The following is a 21015-nucleotide window of genomic DNA, read 5'->3' on the forward strand; positions in this document are numbered from 1 at the left end:
ATTACTAGGAGGCATATGTTTAAGTTGCGAGGGGCAAGTTTTAAAAGAGATGTATGAGGCAGATTTTTTACATAGTGTTGGGTGCCTGGAACTCGTTGCTGGAGGAGGTAATGGAAGCGGATACGGTAGTGACTTTTAAGGGGCGGCTTGACAAGTACATGAATGAGATAGGAATAGAGGGATATGGTCCCTGGAAGTGGAGGGGGTTTTAGTTAAGTCAGGCAGCATGGTCAGTGCAGGCTTGGAGGGCCGAAGGGCCTGGTCCTGTGCTGTAATCTTCTTTCTTCTTTGTTCATCTGGGAAAATTGGGTCTAATTCTAGGCTTCCCATTCTAAATACTACCCACCAGCCTACACAGCCCCCACCTTTCAATACCCTGACCAACATTTCAGATCAATTGAAGAGTCATCAACCTGAAACATTGACTATATTTCTCTTTCCACAGACACTGTCTAACCAGCTGAGTATTTTCAGTTTATATTTCCGATTTCCAGATTCTGCAATGTTTTGGTTTTGTAGTCAGAAGATTTTTTTTTTCTTTGCCAAAGATATATCGTGGTTTCCTAATGCAGTACAAAAATTCACATGCTTCTTAAAAGCCTTTCCAAAAGTTATGCAATAAAAAATAGCTGGGAACCTTTTCAGCAAGTAAGGTAGGGTGGCACGATGGTTAGCACTGCTGCCTCACAGTGCCAGGGACTCGGGTTCAATTCCGGCCTTGGGTCACTGTCTATATGGAGTTTGCACATTCTCCCTGTGTCTACGTGGGTTTCTACTTGGTGTTCCGGTTTCCTCCTACAATCCAAAGGTGGGCGGGTTAGGTTGATTGGCCATTCTGAATTGACTCTAGTGTCAGGGAACTAATAGGGTAAATATGTGGGGCCGTGGGAGTGGGACCTCGGTGGGATTGTGATCGGTGCAAACTCTGGGCTGAATGACCTCCTGCATAATAGGGATTCTATGATTCAAGTAAGCCTATTAAAACTTTTAATAAGTGTCTCTTACAAAATTAAATATTAATTTTTTTTAGCAAAATCAGTGGCTTGAAACACATGATGCTGAAAACATTATTCGGCAGAGGTCTATCAGATAATTGAATCAGTAAAGTTAACTCTGCAAGCCACTGGGGCCAGTTTGCTTTTTCTGGATGAAGTCTAGAGAGTCTTATTGTAAGCAGTGCAATGGAGGCCTTAAATTCATTTATTTCATAGTTTGTTAAAATTGCCAGTAAAGTTGCATAATGGATTTGAAGTTTAGCTTATTTTGTTTCTTGTACAGTTCCAGCCTATTTCCTTCCAAATCTTCGCATGAAGCTATCAAGGGAAAATCCGGTACGTTTTAGCATTTTATAATCCAATAATTGCTATGATCAGATATGTCTAATTCACAGTACAACTTGTCCGTGTGCAACAATGTGAAAAGAATTAACACATTTTGTTTACCCACATGGGTGGATCACACTGCCTGGCTTAACTAAAATAAATAGTGGGATTAGGCTGTATAGTAAGTCCTCTTTTTAATGTTGTGGTTGCGTTCCTGGAAATAATGACTTTAAGTGAAACAGCTATGCGAAGCATGGTTTCCCATTAGAATCCATGTTAAAACTGGAGTTAGGTTCCATCAGATATTTCTCACCCAGAAGAAAAAAAAATCAGTACACAAATTAAAATATTGTACTATACATATGCAGCACTGTGTTCCTAGCTGAAATAACTTGCAAAATAAAATAAATCATTACATATAAAATAAACCCTGTATAAATTCAAATTAGATCACACTCACCAGCCTCTCTCTCCTTCAGCAGTTCCCTGGGTTTGGGGATGAATTGACCGGCAACTCTCCAAGGCAAGACTTCCATCCAGGTGAGGATGGAATATTGTCTGCTGCCGATCACTGCTCATTAGAGTGTAAAATGGCAGCCAGCCTGTCTGAGTCAGATCCCCACCAACTCCACAGCGGGCAGGGTCCAAGCTCCTGCCACCCTAAATATTCAGCCCGTGGGTTTAATGGATACTAGAGCATCAAAGGTGGAGGTGAAGATGTGGTTGAATAAATTGGTATCTGCAGAATGTTCACAGTGAACAGGTGGCCAAAACTAGATAGTTGTGATTTTTTGAAAGCAAGGTTGTAAAGTGAATTGGGAGATGTTTCTTTTGTTCCCCTGGGGCAAGGTGAAGCAGTGGGGTTGAGAGAATGAATTTGGGTGGAAAGCTGTACAAGGAAGTGATCCTAGGTGGCTTTTTCCCTTTTTTGGGTTGGGAGCATCACTGAACATAAGAACAGGAGTAGGCCATCTAGCCCTTCGAGCCTGCCCTGCCATTCAATAAGATCATGGCTGATCTGTCGTGTCTCAGTTCCACATTCCCGCCTTCTCCCCATATCCCTTAATCCCCTCGCTTATCAAAAACCCATCAACCCGCATCTTAAAATTATTTAGTGAGGCAGCCTCCACCGCTTCAACGGGCAGAGAATTCCAGAGATTCACCACTCTTTGAGTGAAGAAGTTCCTCCTCAACTCCGTGCTAAACCGCCCCCCCTTTATCTTGAGGCTGTGCCCCCTAGTCCTACTGTCCTTTCTGAGCGGGAAGAGTCTCTCCACCTCTATCCTATCCATCCCATTCATCATCTTATACGTCTCAATGAGATCTCCCCTCATTCTTCTAAACTCTAACGAGTACAAGCCTAGTTTATTCAGCCTCTCCTCATAGCTCAACCCCCTCAACTCTGGTATCAGCCTAGTAAACCTCCTCTGCACTCCCTCCAAGGCCAAAATATCCTTGTGTCAGTGCGGCGACCAAAACTGCACACAGTACTCCAACTGCGGTCTCACCAGTGCCCTATACAGCTGCAGCAAGACCTCCCTACTTTTATATTCAATCCCCCTCGCTGTGAAGGCCAGCATCCCATTAGCCTTCCTGACCACCTGCTGCACCTGCAGGCTGGGTTTTTGCGACTCATGCACAAGGACCCCGAGGTCCCTCTGCACCGTTGCCTGTTGCAGTTTTTCACCACGTAAGTAATAGTCCTTCCTACCATTATTCCTACCAAAGTGGACCACCTTGCACTTCCCAACATTAAATTCCATTTGCCAGTTCCTGGCCCATTCGCCCAGCCTATCTAGATCCTTCTGCAGACTCTCCACACCCTCCGCGCAATTTGCCGTTCCACCAATCTTGGTGTCATCAGCAAATTTCGACACCATACACCCGGTTCCCTCCTCCAGATCATCTATATAAATGGTAAATAGCTGAGGCCGCAGCACCGACCCCTGGGGCACTCCACTAGTCACCAACTGCCAATCCGAATAGCACCCATTTACCCCCACTCTCTGCCTCCTATTTGACAACCAATCCTCTATCCACGCTAACACCCTACCCCCAACTCCATGCCCCCTTACCTTCTGCAATAACCTCTTGTGAGGTACCTTGTCAAACGCCTTCTGAAAATCAAGAAAGACCACATCCACCGGCTCTCCTCTATCCACCGCCCTAGACACATCCTCATAGAACTCCAATAAATTTGTCAGACACGACTTCCCCTTAACGAAACCGTGCTGCGTCTGCTCTATCAAGCAATTCCCCTCAAGATGCCTCGCTATTTCCTCCTTGATGACGGATTCTAACATTTTACCTACAACAGACGTTAAACTAACCGGCCTATAATTCCCCGCCTTTTGCCTGCCACCCTTCTTAAACAACGGCGTAACATTAGCTGTTTTCCAATCTCCCGGCACTTCCCCGGAATCCAGCGATGTTTGGAAAATAACCACCAAGGCATCCACTATCACCTCCGCCATTTCTTTCAGAACCCTTGGATGCATTCCATTCGGTCCTGGGGACTTGTCCGCAATCAGTCCCTCCAGCCTGTCGAGCACCGCCTCTCTAGTAACAGTAATGTCATTGAGACCCTCCAGTCCTACCACTTTTCCATCGCTAACACCCGGCAAATTATTCACGTCCTCCTCCGTGAAGACCGAAACAAAAAAGTTATTCAAGACCTCAGCCATTTCCCCATCCCCTACCACTAAGTCCCCCTTCTCATCCTCTAAGGGTCCAACGTTCACCCTAGCCAGCCTCTTCCTTTTTATATATTTATAAAAACTCTTGCTATCCTTTTTTATATTAAGCGCTATCCCAGCTTCATAGTTTCTCCTACCCTTCTTTATCAACTTCTTTGTCAATCTTTGTTGACATTTAAACCTTTCCCAACCCTCTTCTCGCCCACTACTCTTAGCTACTCTAAACGCCTCCGCTTTTAATTTAACACTTTCCTTCACCTCCTTCGTTATCCACGGCTTATTACCTCTCCTCCTATGGTCCTTTTTAACCATCGGAATAAATTTCTGCTGAGCACCAAGAAAGATCTCCTTAAAGATCCTCCGCTGCTCCTCAGCAGACTTACCTTCCAACGCGCTCCCCCAATCAACATTCGCCAATTCTTCTGTCATCGTACCGTACCCCCCTCTGTTCAAACAAAGGACGCGTGTCCGGGAACCCACTTCTCCATCTGCACCAGAAACTCCTCCATACAATGATCACTCTCCCCAAGAGGATCCTTCACCACAAGGTCCCTAATTCTACCCGCCTCGTTACATAACACCAGATCCAAGATAGCTCGCTCCCTCGTCGGCTCCAACACACACTGTTCAAGGAAACTATCCCGGCAGCATTCCAAGAACTCCTCCTCGAGCCCACCGCGTCCAACATGGGTCGACCAATCAATATGTAGGTTGAAATCCCCCATAATTATCGCCGTTCCATTCCTGCATGCCGCACTTATTTGCGCGTTAACAGCCCGCCCCACCTCCAGATCATTATTCGGGGGCCTATAGACAACACCCACCAGCGTCTTCCTTCCTTTGCTGTTCCTAATCTCCACCCACAACGATTCCACTTTCTGCTCTTTGGTTCCTATTATCATCCCTTGCTACCACCGTGATGCTATCCTTAATCAGCAGAGCTACGCCCCCCGCTACCGGCTAGGCTATCACTCATTGCCCTTATCTGTGATTGGCTTAATGGGAGCAGTAAGGCTTCTTGAAATAGCCAGGTGAAGAAGGAGACAGTGAATGTGGGTGGGGGAAATCTATATGCAGGGAGAGGAAAGGAGGATAGAAGGGCAGTGAGCCCTCTGGAGAGAGAACATGATGAATTGAGAATGAAAAGTTGTTCTGTAGAGAGGCTGAGGGAGGAGAGTTGTGAAGGTGTCTGCGACTGTGTCTGTCATTGTATTGAATGGATGGTATAAAAACAGGATTCTGCAGGAGAGGTGGGAGCAATTGAGTAAGGTGAAGGAGGAGTGGAGGGGGCGTCAGTGGTGGATGATTCTCACAAAAAAATTGTAAGTGTCGAATTCGCATAAAACTGGAGTAAATCATGCTGGTTTTTTCAGCAGGTGTTTCAAAATGAATCTCCCACACTCTGTGTGCACTGCAGAGAGCACTACTGGGAATCCCATTGAAAATCAGGAGACGGGGTCTATTCCCACCGGAGAGGCAGGCAGCATAGCGCAGAGGGCCATTGTGCAAGCACTGATCTGTCAGTGCCAAGATTGGCACATGGGCAGTGGCCCCTGTCTGCCAGCCTCCTGATTGCTGGCCAGCCTCGCGACCCCTGCAATGCAGCTCCCCCCTCCCCACCCTTCTTCCTCCCCCCAGACGTGTCTGGGCCAGCCTCAACCATCCCCGGCCACCTCGATCTCTTCACCCTCATTATCCCACAGCACTGATCCTTTCCTGCAGGCTCGAACCCACCCCCGACCGCTGGCCCCCTCCCTCTAATTGCAATCCTAGTGCAGAATGGCAGCGAGACCCACTCTCCCCAAGGTGCCTCCTGGCCATTGCCACTTTTGCCCCTTGGGCAATGCCAGGAGGCCCAGTCAAGGTGGCAATGCCCAGGGAACACCTGGGTGAAACACTACTGGCAGAGGACTAGGGTGAGGGGCTAGCAGGCCCAGAGATTTCAGTACCGGGCTCACTAATGATACTTAAAGATTTAAATGCATATTTACGAAACTTAAACAGCTGCATGCCAGAAGTCAGCAGGGACCTGACTATGCCAGAAACTCACGGAGGCCGTGGCGCCCAGCAGGAAGCCCGCGAAAAAGCCAGCGCTTGAGTAAACCAGCCCACTACGCTGAGATGGGAGAATCACCCCAGTGATTTGGTGATGAGACACCTCACCCCTGTGATATCAGTCTGAGCAAAGTAGCTGGTAGGAGGTATGGCCCAGCAGGGAAGTTTCACACTTGTGCGATATCCTCCGTTTCTTTTACAGATGATCTATGCTGGAATTGTTAGTGTGTGGGAAAGCCAGTCTTGGTTGTGGCAACACTTCATCAGAACATAAGCTGTTAATCTGTTCTTTCTGAGCTTTCTTAGCCAATGAACCCAGTGTACTTTGCTAGCATCTTATGGTTTAATTATTAAACTAATCGTCAAGGTATTTCCCATCTTTCCCATTTCCTTAGCATTTCCCTATCTTTTATACTCCTTTAGCTAGTTGAATGTTCTTTGTTCATTTGTTTAAAGGAGACAAAGTTGTTTTCTTTATTCATTCGTGGGACATGGCCATCGCTGGCTAGCCAGCATTTATTACCCATCCCTAGTTACCTTTGGGGGGACAGTTGAGAGTCAACCACACTGCTGTGGCTCTGGAATCATATGTAGGCCAGACCAGGTAAAGATAGCAGATTTCCTTCCCTAAAGGATATTAGTGAACCAGATGGGTTTTCCTGACAATCGGCCATAGTTTCATGGTCATCAGTAGATACTTAATTCCAGACTGTTTTTATTAAATTTAAGTTCCACTATCTGCTGTGGCATGATTTGAACCCGACTCCCCAGAACGTTAGCTAAGTTTCTGGATTAATAGTCAAGCAATAATATCACTAGGCTATCACCTTTAATAGTGTTATCCACTCAGTAAATCTGTTGCAGCATTCCACTAATACTTCCTCTGTTTCTACCCCACTCTTTTTCCATTGTTGTTCGTGCACTTATCGTTCCTCTCATCAGAGATGAATAAAACTTTAACTGTTCTCTCCACAGATGCTGTCCTACCTACTGATGTTTGCAGCTTTTTTGTTTTTGTTTCAGGTTTCCAGTATTTGACTTTTACTTAACTTTTATTTTTCTTGTTTTAATAGCCTGCAGGATCACAATTTCCCTGGAAATGGGGAATAAGACTTTCCTTGAACAACTTATTAGTTAAGCTTTTTTTTGAAACTTTATCTTCACAAGGTTTACTAGACCAAGAAATTGGGAATGTTGCAGTGCTCTAGGTCTGTACTTTCCAACTTGAGTTTGAGTGATGTGGGAGAATGGTATAAGAACATAAGAACATAAGAAATAGGAGCAGGAGTAGGCCATCTAGCCCTTCGAGCCTGCCCCGCCATTCAATAAGATCATGGCTGATCTGTCGTGGCTCAGTTCCACATTCCCGCCTTCTTCCCATAACCCTTAATCCCCTTGCCTATCAAAAACATGAAGTTGCCTATGCCTCTTCTCTGGTGCATTTTCCTTCTGTCCCTGTGTGGCAACACCTTTATTTAATAGGTGTGTTGACATTTAGAACAAAATTGTGAACCGGCACCTTGCTACTGCACAGTGCAATGCACCAGCACGGTGGTCAGGTGTTAATGCTCTTTTGCTTGCTAACCTGTGATGTTTGTGCATTATATTGATACAGCAGTGTAAAAATCCAAGCCTTTGTGTCACCTGACTGCCATAAGAAGTATTTAATTTTGAAATTAAGATTGTCAGTATGTCCTGTGGTGTTCTTCATTGAATCATTTGCTTGGAATGTTATATTCTTGTTTCCTTTATTTGATAGATTATGCAGTGAAGAAGAAAATGAATTCTGTAGAACAAACCGTAGATCTCTTTCAAGACTTGCAGTTGGACAAAGTGCTTCATGCATTTAACTTGGAAACACCTTCCCAAACCAAACAAGGTACCTCCTGTAGATTACAACAGTCAGCCTGAAATTTGAAGTACTTAAATTGAATAATCACCTTGTATTTATTTTATCCTGCATACTGGCTCATTTCCTAACCAAATATTTGCTCCAGAATTAATGGTCTGGTGTTAGCCTGAAGGCAAGTTCTGTGCATGATGGCTATGGTGCAGCTGGGAAGATAAGCAAAATACTGTGGATGCTGGAATCTGAAACAAGAACAGATGATGCTGGAAAAGCTCAGCAGGTCTGGCAGCATCTGTCAGGAGAGAAAGCAGAGTTAACGTTTCGAGTCTTTTTGATTTCGTTCTTGTTTCCCATTCTTTGTTCTTGTTTGTGAAATCGAGAAGAGTGGATTTCTGATCGTCCTGCAGAATTTAACTGTCGAGCTCCTTTTTGATTTTTCTTTTCTTTGGTAATTCTGTTCATAGGCAGCTGGTTGAGAGGCCGTGGATCTACAGTGTGGGCAATCATCTTGCCAATTAAATTTTTAAAGTTTAAGTTTATTTGTTAACTCTGTTTTCTGTCCTGACAGATGCTGCCAAACCTGCTGAACTTTTTCAACACCCTCTGTTCTTGTTTCTGATTGGAGCATCCAGAGTATTTTGCTTATCTTCCCAATTTTGCCATAGGCTTTATGCGCAGAATCTGCCTTGAGGGTAAACACCTGCCCATTAGTTCTGGAGCAAATATTTAGTAAGGAAGTAAGCCAGTATGCAGAATAAGATGAAGGCATGTAAAATCGCCAGCTGCAACCCACCCCTCCTTGATGAGCTCAATGCATTCTAAGCCTGTTTTGCATGAGAGATCAGTGAGAGCACACCCTCCACCCTGGAAGCCTCGGATGAACCTGCATCTGAGATCACCATTACAGATGTCAGAGCACCCTTCACGAAGGTCAACCCACAGTCAGCCTCTGGCCCAGGTGGAGAACCTGGACAAGTAGGCTTACATTAACACCGTAATGAAGTTACTGTGAAAATCCCCTAGTTGCCACACTCCAGCTTCTGTTCATGAAAACTGAGGGAGAATTTAGCTTGGCCAGTGCATCTAACCAGCACGTCTTTTGGACTGTGGGAAGAAACCAGAGCATCTGGAGTAAAGCCAAGCAGACACAGGAAGAACATGTAGACTCTGTGCAGAAGGTGACCCAAGGCTGGAATTAAACCCAGGCCTCTGGTGTTGCGGGGCAGCAGTGCTAACCACACTGCCATCATGTAGATGATGTTTATCTTTGACAAGTAACTATGAACGTAGAGGTGTACAGATTTCCATTATAAATTTTCCTGTGTCAAATCTAGTAAAACTGTCATAAAGATTTTAGAATAACATGCTCTGTCTTTTGAAGATGTGGCTGATACTTTTTCTTCCATTTGGATTGAATCAGAAGAAGCAAAACCTTTGACTTTACGCGACGCTCAATATTCAAGCACTTTTCAGGATAAACGCAGAGTGCACGTGCGTAACATTCCTGTTGAGTTTCCCTGGCACAGGATGAAAGATAAACTTACCATATTTTTCCAAAGAGCTACAAACGGCGGTGGGGAGATAGTTGATTTTGAGTTTCTAACTAGAACTCCGGGGTCCGCTGTTATCACTTTTGGTGATGCCACAGGTACAGTATACTCGATATATGACATGGTGTTTCCAAATAGTAATGCAGAAATTTACTTTTTATGCACTCATTGACATAATTTTACTTTAAAATTTTATTTTTTTTCACCAATAAAGTAAGATTTATCCTTTGTGCACAAAGCCAAGGTGTGTTGGAAACATGAACAACTGTAAAATAGCGCCATCTACAGGATAGAATCATAGAGGTTTACAGCATGGAAACAGGCCCTTCGGCCCAACTTGTTTATGCTGCCCTTTGTTTTTAAAACCCCTAAGCTAGTCCCAATTGCCTGCATTTGACCCATATCCCATATGGATGAAGGAGTGTATTAACAACTATTATGTAAAGAACATCATCAACCATGGGTCCATCCAATGTTTATCTCAGCCAGCTTATTAACTCCTCAAAACTGACTCAATGTTGTAATATAATGAAGTCTTATTCACTTTTTAAGCAAAAGTTTTAATAAATAATCGAAAATGCTCCACTGTAATTCTGTTTGAAAAGAGCGCTGGATATGTTTATCCTTCAGTGAAGGCAGTGCATTAACTTGACAGTAAGACTTTTTGAATTATAGGTAAGGGTGGCACAGTGGTTAGCACTGCTGTCTTACAGCGCCAGGGACCAGGGTTCAATTCCGGCCTTGGATGACTGTCTTTGTGGAGTTTGCACATTCTCCTCATGTCTGCATAGGCTTCCCCCGGGTGCTCCTGAACCGTTAGTACCGGGGGAATTAGAAAGGTAAATACATAGTTTACGTTATAGGGCTTGGCTGGGAATGTTGTCAGTGCAGGCTCAATGGACCAAATGGCCTCCTCTTATACTGTAGGGATTCTGTGCGATAAGATACACCTGATATTTTCCAGCAAGGAGCTGTATTTTTTCAGCAACTTCATAATCATCTATGAGGCAGTGCAACACTAGCTTACAAATTACAATAACATCTAATTGAAAAATGGCAATCTGGTAATGTGATCCAGAAGCTCTTCTAATAGCCTTGGCAAACTGACCTTTAAAGCAAATCTTTGGTTCAAGCCACTAAGAAAAATCCAATAAAATTTAAAAGACACAACAAGGTTTAAGTGAAAATACAGATACAGTGTATCTTCTCTTTCAGTCATGGATATGAAAAAATATATGCCCTATTCACATCCCAAAAATATTTTGAACTTATTTTCTATTCAGTTGCAGAAAGAGTTGTCCAACAGGAACATCATGTGATCACCATCAATAATAAAAACTTCCCCTTAGAGGTGAAGTTGTATGAGGAGAAAGATGATGTGTCGGCTAAAGATGACATTGGAGCTAAAATTCTCCCTGTGGACGTAGCACATTCCAGCAAAACTTGGGTAGGTAACTTTAAATACCAATATATTAGTGCTTGTGAACTAGAACTGTAGTTTCCTCTATGCAATATATTTTAACACCTGCTTATTTACTGTGACAGCAGATATCATGTTGAGCATATGTATGGATGATTGTGATGTGGACTTTTATGTCACAAAATAAAGTTTTTAGTCTTAACGCAAGATTTTGTTTTATCAATTCACAGACAGATTTATTATCAATTCCTGTGGCTCTACCAAGGGAAAAATCTGAAATTTTTCAGAGATTACTGAGCCTTCAAGACCAGAATTTCAATGCAGAAGATGTGCTGGAAGCTGTGCAGTCTGGTTTAAATTATGAATCAGCTTTGCGGTATCTTTCTCATGAGTGCCCCATTTGTGGAGAGCATGTATCTTTTAGCAAGGTTTGGTATAATGTATAGAATTCTTGGCTCTGATGTGAAATACAGGCAATATATGCACTCACTTGCTTTTACAAAATCTATGACCCAGTACAGTTTTACCCTATTCAGAGCTGAAGGGGTTAAGTTCTGTCATTATGATTAATGTATCCAGGACACACAAAAAAATCAGTCCCAGGTGTGTTTATTCATATCATTCGGCAGATTTAATTTCCTTGCATTAACCATCCCTTCTCTTCCCTCCAGCTTAGAGAATCATGTAGCCAGTTCAGCAACCTGAAATTTCTTTAAAGCTGAAAGTTGGCCTTGTTAGGAAACAACCTATTGCCTGTAAGGACTACAAACAGTTCTTTATTTTGATTCCTTTTCCCCTTTTAACCCACCACACTACAGGACATGAACTGTGACTGTTGTGCAACATGATACAGTACTGCTTCCCCATGTTACAATACCCTGGAGCCATTCATATTAAGAAGTTTCGCAACACTATACTTTCCATGCACCTGACGAAGGAACAACATTTCCGAAAGCTTGTAGGTTTACTATCAAATAAACTGGTTGGACTTTAACCTGGTGTTGTAAGACTTCTTACTATGTTTACCCCAGACCAACGCCCGTATCTCTGCATCATGACAGCCATTCATATTGACATAGTTATCTGTTTGCAAAAAACCCCAAAATGCCTGTCATCTACAAATTTTGATTTTATGCCTCATGATAGAGTACATCATCTGCTCCAACTGCTGAAGTTGTTCACCCTGCATTGATAATTGGAAAATTATTAAATTTGTTTGGTCCAATTTGTGAATTGCTTGTTACAGTTCATGTTTAAGTTTTTAAGTATTCATGTCACAAGTAGGCTTACATTAACACCTGCAATGAAGTTACTGTGAAAACCCCCTAGCCGCCACACTCCGGCAGGTAGGCTGAGGGAGAATTCATCACAGCCAATGCACCTAACTAGCACATCTTTCAAACTGTGGGAGGAAACTGGAGCCCCCGGAGGAAACCCATGCAGACACAGGGAGAACATGCAGACAGTGACCCAAGCTGGGAATCGATCCCCAGTCCCTGGTGCGGTGAGGCAGCAATGCCAACCACGTTGCCATCATGTTGCCCACGTATCTCAATTGTGCTTTGTAGGCACAATTGAGATACTTTCAGTAATTATTTAAATTTATATATCAAATGATAGTGAATTTGCCTCTTTAAAATATATATTAGGCATGAAAATGTTAGATTAGACATGCTAATCAAGGTCATTCAGTGCAAAAACAGTACCAGCAGTTCCACTCAGCAGGGCTACTTTGAAGGTATGTGCAGGAAATAGAGAAATTGACAATAGTGCACTGGGAGTGATCTTTTGAGTTTAGCCGTAAGGTAAAATGGTGCGTCATTTTAGAAAGAACTACTGCACCTATACCTAACATGCTGCACCCAATCTGCAATTGCTTGATGAAGATACCAATGACCTCACTGCTCTGACATGAGTTGCCTTGTTTAAAACTAAAACTTGCTGTATGATTTAAAAGGGTAATGAGGTGCGCAGGGAACTTAGCGGTAAATGTCTGACAGCCCTTCATTGAATTTAAGAGACCTCAGCTAATTTGTTTAGTGTCCTAATTTATCAGTTTGTAAAACATTCAGTTTTATATTATGTGATGCAAAAATTGTAATTTGCTATTTTAAAATGCATGCAGTTGCTTTCTAATTATTTGAAAAATATGCATGTGGAGCAATATTCGGTGAGCGCCACAGCAGCTTCTAAGCATCCTTCAGATCCCAGGTTAGACTGCTGGTCAATACTCACTTTCAGTAATCAATTATGTTTCATGTGTGGTTTCATACCACAGATATTACAGATATGTAATAAAATGAGTCTTACCTATGCATTGTGCAATTCCTAAATCTGGATTTTTTTCAAGCTCAATTGTGAATGTGGCATAGTGAGTTTTGTCTTTAATTTCTTTAAATCAAATGACCTGTGTTAAATTAGATTAATTATTTTGGTTTATTGCTTAAATGACACCCTCATTGAAAGCATGTTTTTTTATTTCTGTAGATTGTCACAATGACGCACTGTAGCTGTTCATTCTGCGAAGACTGCTTTAGGAAGTACTTTTCATCAGTCATAAAGGAGAAGAATATTGCGAACGTTGTTTGCCCAATGTGCAGAAAACCTGATCTGCAAAGTCACCAATCCCAAGAGGATATGGAGTACTTCAATTTATTGGATATTCAGGTCAGAGTTTTAAAATCTGGGAATAAAAATCCAGAAACACGAAAAGCAACAGAAGCTTAGCTCAGATTAAGTTGGATAACTATATTAATAAGAGTAACCAGTGGAAGGCATAAAAACAGATGATCTAGCAAACAATTCAGGATAGTAAAATACTTCAGAAAGTCACAAGTTTGGTTGTGGAATTAATATTTATAGACATCGTTTTTTTTTTCTTTTCGTCGAATTTTTTCGTGAGTGAGGGACGGAGGTTTGTCACATTTTATTTCAAAATGATGCTCACATAAACCCATCTAATGTTTTACAAACTGTAAAACATTTAACACTCAGTTGCTTACAAGTCATTTGAAATGTAAATATGAACGTTATCTATTTTGTGCTTAATATTAAATTTGTCGTCAGACCTCTATGGGATGAAAATGGAGGAAAATTCCAAGTTTTTGTTTGTTCATTCATGGGACGTGGCTGTTGCTGGCTGGCTAGTATTTATTGCCATCCCTAGTTGCCCTTGGAGAGCAGTTGAGTCAACCACATTGCTGTGGCCAGACCTGATACGGATGGCAGATTTCCTTCCCTGATGGACACTCGTGAACCAGATGGGTTTTTCCAGCATTGACAATGGTTTCATGGTCATCAGTGGATTCTTAAGTCCAGATATTTTTTGCTGAATTCAAATTCTATCACCTGCTGTGGTGGGATTTGAACCTGAGTCCCTCAGCTGAGTTTCTGGGTTAATAGTCTAGCAATAATAGCGCTAGGCCATCGCCTCCTCTGAACTGTGTCTATTGTACTAAATTTATGAAAACGGGCTTGAAGCGTTTACTTCTGTGCTTTAAATCCCTGTCTGTGGATATTTTGGTTCTGTAGAAAATATGATAATTTTAACTGAAATACCTGTGTAAAATGTTTTTACATAATATATAGATTCGCCACTATCTTGATGGAGAAACTCATGCGTTATTTCAAAGAAAGCTCCGTGACCGAACTCTGATGGAAATGCCCAACTTCAGATGGTGTGCACACGTAAGAATGTTTTGCAGCTGTCTCATTTCACTTTGCAAAGAGTTATTAAAAAAAACCGTAAATAGAGATTTGATTTTTGTAATCATCTGTATCTCAGTGCTGGATTTTTACTTTTCTATGTTCCAAAAGGTTGTTGAGGCCAGGCCAATTGAAAATTTTAAAGCTGAGATCTGGTGGATTTTTTTGATTGGCAAAGATGTTAAAGGTTAAAGAACTGAGGTGGGCGGATAGAGTTACAATACTGATCAGCCATGGTCTAATTGAGTTTTGAAACTGGCTTGAGATGTTGGATGACCACTCCAGTTGATTTGATTTATTATTGTCATGTATTGGTATACTGTGAAGTATTGTTTCTTGCATGCTATACAGACAAAGCATACCGTTCATAAAGTACATCAGGGAGAAGGAAAGGAGAGGGTGCAGAATATAGTGTTACAGTCGTAGCCAGGGTGTGTGGAAAGATCAACTTAATATAAGGTAGTTCCATTCAAAAGCCTGTTAACAGCAAGGAAGAAGCTGTTCTTGAGTCAGCTGGTACATGATCTCAGACTTTTGTACCTTTTTCCTGAGGAAGGAGGTGAAAGAGAGTGTGTCCAGGGGGCATGAGGTCCTTGATTTTGCTGGCTGTTTTTCCGAGGCAGCAGGGAATGTAGACAGAGTCGATGGACAGGAGGCTGGTTTGCATGATAGACTAGGCTATGTTCATACCCTTCTTGCAGTTTTGGTCACAGCAGGAGCTGCACCAAGCTGTGATAATCCGGAAAGGATGCTTTCTGTGGTGCATCTGTAAAAATTAGTGAAAGCCCAGTTCCTGTGTTCTTCTTTCTTCCCGTGAAAGTGATGACTCTGTGATATTCAGTATTGCTTGTGTTGTCAGTTGCCTCCAAATATCTTGCTCGTGACCACCAGACTGAGAGTTTTGGTAGATTGTTTGGCAGATTTACCCAATATTTATGCACCTGTTATGAACAACTTGGAAATCATCAGGGGCAAATACTTCATTTAACCCTCCCTAGTTTATGATGTAAATGCTGTTTACAGTACTCCAGTTTGTCTTGGCTGACTTCATCCAATTAAATGTGAACTAGGAACCGATCTTTCTAGTTTGTGATTCTGCACTAAAGTGAGCGATAGTTATCCACTGAGCTCAGGGGAGCTCTGAACTTGCATTTCTCTATTAAAAGGTATTGTTTATTTCCCATGCAGCTCCATTTTAAATTTCAGAAGAGCCCACTATTTCTACAATACTGTAGACTCCAAAGTTAGGGTCAGTTGCAGAATTGTGAGTGCATCCAAATCTGAGTCAGATTGAAGTGCAGAGCTGCAGTTTTGTGATTAATGGTTACAAAGTGACAGAATTTTTTTAAAAGTTGTGTTGCGTCTTTTTAGATCAATTTATTTACAACATTACTAGTTCTGAATACCAAGACTTTGTGTTTGAATTGCTCGGTGATCTCTATCAAATCTGTGGAAGCTGACAGAACATTTAAACATTGTGGCTTCGAATGATGAACTGCGTAGATAGATGTGTCCTTGAGTAATGGATGTGGATAACCGTTCTTGACTTCCTTCAATTTCCTGATTATCAGAAAAACGCGTCATATGGAAGCCCTGGGTTCAGTCAAAATTATTTAATCAAGTTTGGAACACAAATGGATTAGTAACTTCAGTTTTATTTAAAATATGATTGCTATGCTAAATGTTACATTGTTTCTTCCAGTGTTCCTTTGGACTGTTGCATGAGATAAATAGATTGAGAATGGATTGCCCTTCTTGTAAGAAAAGCACATGCTTTCAGTGCAAGATTCCGGTAAGTAATCTATTGGACTGGATAATTCTTCTTGTTTAATTGATCTTCATTCTAGTTGTTGTGGAAATTTCACAGAACATAACCAGTTATAAAAGCCTCTGACATCGGCCATTTAGCCACTCATGTCTGTAAACCAAGAAAGAACAAACCAACCTAATCTCACTTTACGGATGGCACAGTGCTTAGCACTGCTGCCTCACAGCACCAGGGACCCGGGTTTGATTCCTGGTTTGGATCGCAGTGCGGAGTCTGAACATTCTCCCCATGTCTGTGTGGGTTTCCTCCAGCTGCTTTGGTTTCTTCCATAGTCCCAGAGATGTGCTGGTTAAGTGCATTGGCCATACTAAATTCTCCCTCAGTGTACCCAAACAGGCACCAGTGTGTGGCGACAAGGGGATTTTCACGGTAACTTCACTGTAGTGTTAATGTAAGCCTACTTGTGACACTAATAAATAAACGTTAAAACTTTACAGCTGTCAGTCGGTAGGCTGGTGGCTGTCCAGACTTCCAATGTACAAGAACGTATGAAATACCATGAGAGTTTCTGCCTCTAGTGCCCTTTTGAACAGCTATTTCCATCCCTTGAGGTGCAAAGGAGCAATCATCCTCTCCCCGCTAATCTTTTGACCAATTACTTTAAATCTTTGCTCCCTGTTGTTGATCTCTCTGGGGTCACTGTTTTAAAATTTGGAGATGTCCACAGAAAGGAGGAGAAACATTTCCTCTCAAGAGATTCGTGAGTCTTTAGAACTGTCCTTTTTAAAAGGTGCTGGTAGTAGAATCTTTGAATATTTTGAAGCAGAGTGAGAGAGATTCTTGACAAGTAAGGGAGTGAAAGGATATTGGGGATAGGGAGGAGTGTGGAGTTGAGGCTACAATGAGATCTTATTGCCATGATCTTATTGAATGGCAGATCAGGCTTGAGGGGCCAAGCCCCCTACTTCTGCTCCTAATTCCCTGTTACTGGAAACTGGACTTTCTTGTCCACTTAGTCTAGACCTCTTATAATTTTATAAACCTGAATTAAATCTCCCCTTTGGTTCTCCTTTCCAAAGAAAACAACAACAGCTTATTCAATCTTTCCTCACGGTTAAAATTCTCAGTTTCTGGTAACATCCATGTAAATCTCTGTACCTTCCATAGTGCAATTACATCCTTCCTTTTGGCGCAGTGACTGAAACTGTTTGCTGTACCGAAGCTGTGGCCTGTCTAGTATTTTGTTCAGTTTTTCAGCCTAATCTCCCTGCTCTTGTATTTTGTGTCTCATCGAATAGAAGAAAAGTATCCATACACTCTAACTACTTTTTCTACTTGTGTTCTGCTACCTTCGGGGTTCTGTGGGCATGCACTCTAATGGCCTGTGTTCCTATACATTCATGCCCTATTGTGTATTCTCTTATCTTGTTTGCTCTGCCCAAATACATTGGATGGGATTTTCTAGTTCCATCACCAACAGGTATCATCGCAGGCAAGGCCAAAAAATGTGGAGAGTCATTAACTTTTAAAGCCTCTGGTTTTGGGGCTGGGAAATCCTGCCCATTATCTCTCACTGTTCTGGCTTGAACATTATCTCGCTTCATGCCCGACTTTACCAAATTTTCGTGCCTGAAAACAAGCGCAACTTGATGATAAAATCGGGCCATCAGGGTCTCATCCCTCTATCAAGCTAGTTTAGATTCTCCCCAACGGTATACATAATGACACTTCATTTTCTTTTTCCTCAGTGGGAGCAACAGCATGAGGGAATCAGCTGTGAAAAGTTTAAATTATGGAAGCAGCTGAATAACCCTGAGCTTCAGGCGAGCAAATTAAACACCTACCTCTGCAAGAATGGAATAGGTAATTAATTGGACTTAACAGCAACTGAGATTATAGATGAATTTACTTTTTGAAATGCCAGAGACAACTGTAGTCGTCAAGTTGTGCCTTTATTATATGGGCTATCAAGAAAATTGTTCTTCAGACAGAATTTTATTGTTTAAGAATTTTATTTGCATATGAACAATGAGGGTACAACTGTAATGTCATGGTGGGTCAATGCTTGCCATTCAATTAACTTTTAAAATTGCACTTTGGGGTAAATTTTTGGGCAAATAATTTTGACACTTTTTGAAGCTGTTTCCATTCCCACAATATTCCTGAGGACAAGACAGCAGAAGAAACAAGACAAATGTAAATGTATTTTGTTTAAATGGGGAATACATTGAACAAGGCTATGCGACATCCAGACTAGTTAAAATACGACAGTAGAGAAGGGAAGAGGATATCATCACAAGATTTTTAAATTTATTTAAGTTGCATCATTTATTTGTATTAAGTAATAAAACATTTTGCAACATTTGTTTGCACTTATTATTATAATAACAATTGTTTGCAGGCTTGTTCAGCATGTGAGCTGAAAACTTACAGAAAATATAGTCCATAACATCAGGAATTTTCCCAGATTGTTGCTAGTTTACAGGCTAAAGTTATTGCTGGAACACCAAAGGAATGAAATTATTTCCTGATACGAAAATCTTTGAGTTTCCTCAGGGGAATAAGTTAGCTATCATTGTTCACCATTGTGGTAATGGATATCTCTGTTATGCCCTACTTATATTAATATAAATATGTTCTTCATGCATGGATTTTCTGTGTACTGTAAAAGAAAAACAAATAACATAAATCTTTCCTTCATGTGATGAAAGACATCTGTTTTCTTGAGTTTATGATATAGTATCTAATTGATTGTAAGCAGACATTTTTGGCCAGCTTTGTGAGTCCTTATTTTCTTTAATTGTATATTTGTGTCTGCTTTAGAATGTCCTAATTGCAGAGTTCAATTTGATCTATCAAGAGGAGGCTGTATTCATTTTAATTGCACAGAATGCAATTATGATTTCTGTGGTGGCTGTAAGAGACCCTTTAAATTAGGATCGGTAAGTTGTTTCCGGATCCTTGAATGCCCTTTCATTCACAAAATATATCTGTTTTATTTTGCTTTTCACCATAATTTAAAAGTTGTTTTTTCAAAATCAAAGCCAATTTACTAGATTATTGATCAGTGTGGCATTGAGTTACGCATTCACATTTGAAGACATTTTTTAATTTAAAGGTGTTTGAATATTGTCCTGTTGTAACATTCTTCTCCCAATTATCTCTTACTTCTATGAAAAGATGGCTGGCACCATCCCCAGCTAAAGGTTAACTAGTATTCATCTCTTATTTTGCTGCAAAACCTTTAAGTACCTATCAGGATGTTGACTGGTATGGAGGGCTTTGGAGAAACTTGGTTTGTTTTCACTGGAATGACGGAAGTTGAGGGGAGACCTGAAAGAAGTCTACAAAATTGAGGGGCATGGACAGAGTGGATAGTCAGAAGCTTTTTCCCAGGATGGAAGCGTCAATTACTAGGGGGTATAGGTTTAAATTGTGAGGGGCAAGGTTTAAAGGAGACGGACGAGGCAAGTTTTTTTACACAGAGGATGGTGGGTGCCTGAAACTCGCTGCCGGGGGAGGTAATGGAAGCGGATACGATAGTGAGTTTTAAGTAGCGTCTGGACAAAAATACATGAATAGGATGTAAATAGAGGGATATGGTGCTCTAAAGGGTAGGGAGTTTTAGTTATGTCAGGCAACTTGGTCAGTGCAGGCTTGGAGGCCCAAAGGGCCTGTTCCTGTGCTGTAATGTTCTTTGTTCTTATTTTAAGCTTTTCAAAATGTCCCATAATGTTCTCTTTGACCTCTGCTCACTACCATCCTGAAAATAGTGGAGATATTAACAACTGATTCCTCTCCCCACTTTATATTTCAACATGTGTAATTGCAGATCCTGGAAGCTATCATATTATAGGATTTGGATGGGAAAAACAGTCCCTTTTAATGCATGTGGAGAAGCAGAGCATGTTCATCATTTTGTATTGGCACATAGTTAAATCAATATAAAATATCTCTATGTAAACCTGATCATGACTACTCATTTGTATGTTGCTGTGCAATAAAGCTGCTCTCAAAGGGAAGCATGCAAGATAAAATTCCCCAGTTCAGACCATAAAGGCTAACTATTGCTGCATCTTTAAGTTACAATTTTGTATGGTTAGATAAGGGACAGAGCAGCCACACAACTAAACATAAGACTGTTTACAATGTTTTGCATAGCTGCACTTGAAAGAATACCAAAGGCAAGATTCCAAAATTGTAACAATGGCTATTTCATTCATGTTCATCCATCCAAAACCCAGAAGCACTCATCCTCCATTGTAGCACCTAGTTATGTCCTAATTAAGTTAAAGGTTTTCACTGTTGTATCTGGGAGTCCATTCCATTTACTGGTCGCTCTTTAAACATTCTTCATAACATTCGTAAACTTTTGTTAGTTTACTAATCCTACTCGCAATTTAGCGATAATTTTCCACGCTTACCTTTATCATTTAGTTTACTGTCTTCCACAACTTTAAGAGCAGACTTCTTTTAGGAGTGAAAAGCTTTAACTTCCTCCAACATTACTCTCAACTTGTATATCTTTGAATCTAAGAATGCTCTTTATGGCTCATATTTGTATGAAGTCCAGCACTAAAATGCATTTTTGTTTTGGTGATAAAATCTGAGCATATTACTCAATATTTGATCTGACCAAAGCATCGTACA

At 41.4% G+C, this 21015-nt stretch overlaps 1 protein-coding gene across 3 annotated transcripts in view; it reads left to right on the forward strand.

Annotated features, from left to right (window-relative positions):
- LOC145346707 (uncharacterized) overlaps window positions 1-21015 on the forward strand; it is a 59135-nt gene that overhangs the window by 19984 nt on the left and 18136 nt on the right. For 2 of the 3 annotated variants that reach the window (XM_080194330.1, XM_080194333.1), the window contains exons 9-18: window positions 1279-1331; window positions 7833-7952; window positions 9304-9570; window positions 10756-10919; window positions 11123-11320; window positions 13380-13559; window positions 14481-14579; window positions 16300-16389; window positions 18114-18228; window positions 19189-19307. In XM_080194330.1, the coding sequence (XP_080050456.1) occupies window positions 1279-1331; window positions 7833-7952; window positions 9304-9570; window positions 10756-10919; window positions 11123-11320; window positions 13380-13559; window positions 14481-14579; window positions 16300-16389; window positions 18114-18228; window positions 19189-19307 (1405 nt within the window). The remainder of the gene's footprint in view (window positions 1-1278; window positions 1332-7832; window positions 7953-9303; window positions 9571-10755; window positions 10920-11122; window positions 11321-13379; window positions 13560-14480; window positions 14580-16299; window positions 16390-18113; window positions 18229-19188; window positions 19308-21015) is intronic. The other variant, XM_080194331.1, reaches the window with a different exon arrangement.

The sequence above is a fragment of the Carcharhinus amblyrhynchos genome, chromosome 8 (assembly GCF_965287045.1).
Source record: "Carcharhinus amblyrhynchos chromosome 8, sCarAmb.v2.hapA, whole genome shotgun sequence".
Taxonomy (NCBI): domain Eukaryota; kingdom Metazoa; phylum Chordata; class Chondrichthyes; order Carcharhiniformes; family Carcharhinidae; genus Carcharhinus; species Carcharhinus amblyrhynchos.